Below are 6,973 nucleotides of genomic sequence, written 5' to 3'. Positions count from 1 at the left end.
GAGAAAAGACTGCAAACCCGATGGCCCTGAGCTAAGGAGAGAAGGACACGCACACAAAAGGTCGGTTTAAAACACGCTTTATTCCATTTTTCCCTGTTCTGTTGTATCTGATAAAGTGCAGAATTTAGAGGGCCGGTTTTCTAAAAGGGCTGCCCTTGGAGAGGATAAAAACACACGATGCCAATTAAAACAGGGGGGGTCAGAGGTGAATCTGTGCTACTCCCCCTTCACACCGAGGTGATGTTGTTTTGAGAACGAGCAACAAAGCGGCCGCAAACGTAGTCGTTTTACGACGGAAGGATAGAAACAATCTATTCGACCGATGGATGGTGAGAAGGGCCCGCTCGCTAGGCTGCTACATCTGGATGCTAGCTCGTGTGTTGTTTGTCAGAACAAACTCCCTTTAGCTGCTCGTTCAAGAGATATTGATTACCCAAGTCTGAGCAAAGAGAACAAAGAGAGAGAGAGACAGAGACAGAGAGAGAGACACACACACACACACACACACAGAGAGAGAGAGAGAGACACACACACACACACACACAGAGAGAGAGAGAGAGAGAGAGACACACACACACACACACACACACACACACAGAGAGAGAGAGAGAGAGAGAGAGAGAGACACACACAAATGTCAGGAAAAAGGAAGTCCTCTGCTGTATTAATGTGAATATATATATATATATATAAGATATTATTGCGTTTGACACCATTATGCCGATGCTTCTCTCCATTCCCATTCGTCCCTATCCAAAGGCACCTGGACCAAGTAGCCAGAAGACAGCCACCCATAATCACAACAATATTTCGGAGAACACCTCATACCTTTGCCAAGAAACCACTCAAACCACCAAGGTAAAAACCAAGGTTTGCCAATTTTGCCAAGCACTTCATAACATTATGATCAGCAGTAGTACACATTACAGTAAGTCAATATTGATATGAGGATGTCACAATGTTAATATTAATAAGAATATTATGTTCAGATGCATATCTGTCCCCGTCTTCATATGTAACCATGTAAACTTGAGAGGGGACGGTGGACAAAGTGAACTCTACATGTTTAATACATGCGCTATAGTGGCCTGGGGTGGTCCAGTGGTCTAGCACCGCGGTCTACAGTGCACACACATGCCCATGTCGGCATGGGTTCGAATCCGGCCCATGCCCTGCTGACATGCCCTCTCTCTCTCTCCCTTCTTCTCCTTGCTTTCCTGTCTGTCTTCACTACATCTGTCTAATCAAATGAAAAATATGAGTGGGACTGCCCCCCCCCCCCCCTTTATAATGCCTTTATCATTTTTTGTCACGCAATGTTCTAGACCTACGACGCAGAGATGAGCCGAGTCATGGATGACTTTGACAAGTGAGTTAAGTCGTAAGCAGCTGCTTATCTAAGGCACTTTGATCATCGTTTAGCTTAAAACGTTCATTGTAAAAAAAAACACTTCACCAGCCGTCAGAAGGATGAAATAACAAAGACCGGCGTTTCGCTCCTAGCGAACGACTTTAGACTTTCTACTACATCAGTCATGACAAAATCAAAGTAGGTACGCCAGCTAAGCCAAGCAAACACGTCAAGCTTCTTAATCCGCGGTTTAGACGTATGGCACTTGTATAAAACAGCAAAGTGCTTTTGTTTAACGGATCACATCGCGGTCACACATTAAACATCGATTTGACAATTTGTTACTCTCTCGCAGCTGTGTGGCTAGGTTTTCCAGAGACACCGAATAGCGCGTTGGCTTCACTCTCCCCTCACTCTCATTCATAAATACACAATGAACCAGACAAGATTGGACACTTTTGTGCTGACATATTAACATAAACAAAACAAGTGCTCTATAACGCTACTCGTGCATAGCAGACATTGTACAGTACTCCCTCCTGCTTTGGAGAGGGACAAAGTGGACTGTCTGTGTTCCATCTTGGCCCCTAAACCGCCACATCTATCCTCATTCAGTTGGATTCACCCAGTCGTCGGCCATTTTTCAGAAGAACTGAACATGACAGTTGGTCATTTTTCAAACCCTCCATTTTTAATCTTCGTGTTCTACAGGCAGTCTCTACATGTAGTCTTTCTAGAGAGGGTCGCGGGGCTGGGAAGGGTTTAGAGTTTAGAGGCCAAACTGGAACTTAGAGGCTGTTGAGATGACAAAGCAAGGTGCTCCCTTCCTCCTTCTCAGCCCCTGGAGGCTAAACGGGCGCGGTTGTTTCAGAAGGCGTGAGTCAGCGCCACGGTAACCACCCCGTTACCAGGGGCGGGGCCGATCTGGAGAGGCTGAGTGAAGGAGGCGGCTTTCATCATACAGGCTCCGCCCCCCGCCAGGCAGCAGTACACCCAGACGGACAGCGTGAGGGAGGGGGTCGACTCTGTCGCCATGGTAACCTCCGGGAGTTTGGTTGAGACGCGGAGGGGCTCGGCGAGGTCCCGGATGTCCCCGGTGATAGTCTGGTTCTCTAGCAACCACTCGTTACCTATCAACGACAGGAAATAGACAACTTTACACACACACACACACACAGCTTTATTACAGGAGTCCTTTTATGTGCATGTTCAACAAATAGACCGAGATTCATTAGAATTATCATGAAACTTTTCAATCCTAGAGTGAATGGCAAATGGCTGAGGAAATATAGATTATTGTATTGCTGGATCAAGGTCAAAAACCATAACCCCTTGGTGATGGCAGTTAATTGTCATAGTACAAAGTATGTATGTGTGTGTGTGTGTGTGTGTGTGTGTGTGTGTGTGACACACACAGAGAGACACAAATATCAGCGAAAAGGGAATCCTGTCCTGTATTAATGTGAACATAAGATATTATTGCGTTTGACACCATTATGCCGATGCTTCTCTCCGTTCCCATTCGTCCCTATCCAAAGGCACTTGGACCAAGTAGCCAGACGACAGCAACCGTAACCACAACAATATCTCGGAGAGAACACCTCATACCTTTGCCAAGAAACCACTCAAACCACAAGGTGTGTGTGTGTGTGTGTGTGTGTGTGTGTGTGTGGCCTCTCAATATGCATGATGCACATGGCTACAGCAGAGCTACAGATGGTGTCTAGCAGCGAGTGCGAGTGGGCAGGGGGGCGCTGGTCCAGCTGTGCTGTGTACCGTGTGGCCGGACACCCAGACAGGCCCACACAGGCCCGTAGTTGAGCCTAGCCTGGGAAGAGTCAGATGTTAGCCTAACAACCAGGGTTGCCAGATAGGGCGGGTTACCGCCGAACGGGCTACTTTTGATCACACTGGGCCGGAAAAAAAGCATTTGGGCAGGTTGGGCTGGATGAATAGCGTTTAGGCGGTATCAAAAAGTCAGTGCCTGAAAGTTACAAAATGCCTGAAGTTAAAACACACACCCTAGTGTGTACAATACATACAATGTGTGATAGTAATTAGCGGTTTTCTGACAATATAGGTTTTGGGCTGGTTTTGGGTGGATTTCGTGGAGTCTAGTTTTAGACTGTGTTTAGGCTGGACATTGTCAATCCCATCTGGCAACCCTGCTAACAACCCCCACTGAGACAGGTTGGTCAGGTTGAGGTCAAGCGGCTTGTTTGTGTCCTGCTGACATACTACAGTCAGACTACAGTCAGATAACCTTTCACCTTTCACCTTTAACCACCACCTGACCCTGGACCGCCAGACAGACAACGGCGTAATGCGCGTTTAGCACAAACAAAATATCTCTGTACTGCAATGCTAAAGGTCGAATGTAATCTAATCTAATCTAATCCGAAAGGGAGTTGCATTCTTACAAGCAAACAGACCACTGGACAGGCTTAGGGCTATATACAAACACACACGCAGAACACAGAACACACTCCTCACCCCGACCAGACCGCACAAACAGACACAACAGGTTAGCGTTTCGATTCCGGTGAGAAAACAAGACAGGTCACGCAAGAAAACCAAGAAAAATCTCCAGTGAACAAAAATCTCAAAAGTTGAGCTTGTCTACTCTGTGCTAACAAATGTGAACAAATCCACCCACCCACAAGCCTGCGTATGGGCTAAGAGTTGTTGACTCACTGTTTTGGACGAGCCTGTCGATCAAATGTATGTATGTATGTATGTTTCAAAAGTCCCTCCACCCATCGATGTGAGAGACAGATGGAGGAGAGCGAGCGTTTCATACGGTTCAGAGCGTATTGAATTAATCAATAGTCCCCACTTCTGTAGCAAAGTACATATGTAAATGTATATGTATGTAAATGTACAAAGTACATATGTAAATGTATATGTATGTAAATGTACAAAATACATATGTAAGCCGCTGTTTACTCCACATTCAGGTGTCTCCTTTTTTCGCTCGTTGTACAAAGCTGCCAGCGACGGAACTCGTCGTGCAAAGCGCTAAACGCATAGCGCGCTAGACGGATTAATTAGGTTGAACGCAAACCGTTCGTCTTCGTATAATCTTCACATCACATAGGCCTGAGGTAAAAGGTGGACGCTAGGAGAATAACGTTGCACATTTAAATAAAAAACCCGCCCACGAACCTTGCGTGAGTGTTATGACTCAGTGTTTGGGACAGCCTGTCAATCCAATCTAAAGGACATTTCTTTCTGAGCGGGGGTGCCACACTCATATTTTTCATTTTATTGGGACAGACAAAGAGGATAGTGAAGATAGACAAGGAAAGTAAGGAGAAGAGAGGGCATGTCAGCAGGGCATGGGCCCGGATTCCAATCCAATGCCGACATACCGGGCATTAATATATGCACTGCAGACCGTGGTAGACCACTGGACCACCCCAGGCTACGCCTGTCAATCAAATTTAACAAAGGCAATCAAGTTCCAGAGGTCCCCTCCACCCACTGATGGAGATGGAGAGATGGAGGGATGGAGGGATGGAGAGATGCAGAGAGGCCTAGGTGGGAGTGCTGAGGGGGCGTTATGGGGGGGGGGGGACGTGTCGATGTAGCTGATAACCTAACACTGAGTCATCGAGAACTCGTTCGTTCTTCTGTTACCTCGTGTACCCTCTTGGTCTAGTTGAGAGCCTCAGGCTCCGAGAGGGGGCGGGCGGGGGGGGGGGGGGGGTTGGGGGTGGGGGGGTGAGGGGAGGGCAACCGGTGGAGACAGCAGTCTGCCCACAGGCCTCCACAACAGCGGGCTTCCTTTAAACTTTAAATTGGATCCATTAAATGCTAGTTTCGAGTTAGCGCGCACGGCTACCTTGACTTATTGACATTCCTGTCCCTTGCAATTGATCCCGTTCAATACGATCTGGGTTTGTTTTCTTGGGAGGAACATTACCAGTTTGCCCACACACACAGACACAGAGACACACACAGACACAGACACAGACACACACACGTTCCTTTCTCTCCAGACCCACTTCTACACAGAGGCACAGAGGCTGTGTGTGTGTGTGTGTGTGTGTGTGTGTGTGTGTGTGTGTGAGGCTGTGAGGAGACAACACGGCTTAGCTCCTCTTATCACAACACACAACCAGAGCCCCGGTGTCACCACTGAATTAAGCTGCATTAGAGACCCTTATATGTACAATATACGTATGTATGTATCTATGTATGTATGTATCTGTGTGTGTGTGTGTGTATATGTATCAGTGGAGGCTGGTGACTTCCAGAATTGAGGAGGCCAAATTTTTTTCCGCTTGCTCGCTTCACTCGCGATGGAATGTATGTATGTATGTATGTATGTATGTATGTATGTATGTATTTATGTATGTATGTATCTGTGTGTGTGTGTATATGTATGTGTGTGTATGTATGTATGTATGTGTGTGTATATGTATGTATGTATGTATGTATTTGTGTGTGTGTATACGGTATGTATGTATCAAAGTCAAGTCAAAAGTCACTTTATTGTCCCATGACTGTATGTATCTATCTATGTGTGTGTGTGTGCGTGTGTGTATGTATCTGTCTGTGTGTGTGTGTGTGTGTGTGTGTGTATGTATGTATCTGTGTGTGTGTGTGTGTGTTTGCGTGCGTGCGTGTTTGCGTGCGTATGTATCTGTGTGTGTGTGTGTATATGCATGTATGTATCTAGTTCTGTGTGTGTGTGTGTATGTGTGTATGTATCTAGTTATGTGTGTGTATATATATGCATATTCATGACCAGAAGAATACCTCATCAATCACTGGGCGCTGATGAAGTGACATTTTCAAATCACTGGCGGGCCACACACACACACACACACACACACACACACACACACACACACACACACACACACACACACACACAACCTCAATGACTTTATTACTTGTGTGAAGCGTGTACCATCACAGCATTAGCTTCCCCTTCTAATTAACTCCATGATTGATGGAGAGAAGGCGAGCGGGAACGTGTAGCAGGAATAAACAACTCCAACAGCCACACGTCTGCGTCACAGACAAAGTAGCGAATAACACCCCACCCCCCCCAACGCCCTCACAACGCCCGGGCTAATGAAGGGTTGGGCCAGCGGTGTGTGTGTGTGTGGGTGTGTGTGTGTGTGTGAGTGTGTGTGTGTGTGTGTGTGTGTTTGTGTGTGTGTGTGGGTGTGTGGGTGTGAGTGTGTATGTGGGTGGGAGGGTGATGGTTGTTTCCAAAACACCCACACCCCCACACATCCACACACCCACACCCACACCCACACACCCAACCCCACAAACACCCACCCCCACCCCCACACACACATACTCAAAGTCCCGTGCATCGCTCAGCTCCATGTTAGGCCATCCTCCCAGCCTGCAGTCAGGACTGCTGCCTCAGTGTTTCAGTGTTCCAGGCATCATTCATTACCAGGCTCCGGGCCGCTGAAAGCAGGCTAAACAAAGCCCGTCTCCGAGAGAGAGCGAGAGAGTGTGAGAACGGGAGTGGAGGGGAGGAGAGAAAGAGAGGGGAGGGAGGGAGGGTGAGAACGGGAGTGGAGGGGAGGGGAGAGAAAGAGAGGGAGGGAGGGAGGGTGAGTGAGAATGGGAGGGGAGGAGAGAAAGAGAGGG

General features: G+C 47.5%; 1 protein-coding gene across 1 annotated transcript in view; it reads right to left on the bottom strand.

The window, feature by feature from the left end:
* Positions 1-2,094: 2,094 nt before the first annotated feature.
* nhlrc2 (NHL repeat containing 2) overlaps positions 2,095-6,973 on the bottom strand; it is a gene marked incomplete at its 5' end in the record, with an annotated part of 30,723 nt that continues 25,844 nt past the window's right edge. Inside the window, one exon of the mRNA XM_080541775.1 lies at positions 2,095-2,481. Within this exon, the coding sequence (XP_080397901.1) occupies positions 2,219-2,481 (263 nt within the window). The 3' untranslated portion in view covers positions 2,095-2,218. The remainder of the gene's footprint in view (positions 2,482-6,973) is intronic.

This window comes from Nansenia antarctica, assembly GCF_963989245.1.
Source record: "Nansenia antarctica genome assembly, chromosome: 11".
Classification (NCBI taxonomy): Eukaryota; Metazoa; Chordata; class Actinopteri; order Argentiniformes; family Microstomatidae; genus Nansenia; species Nansenia antarctica.
The sequence above is the reverse complement of the archived record's forward strand: the minus strand, read 5'-3'. Positions and strand labels throughout refer to the sequence as shown.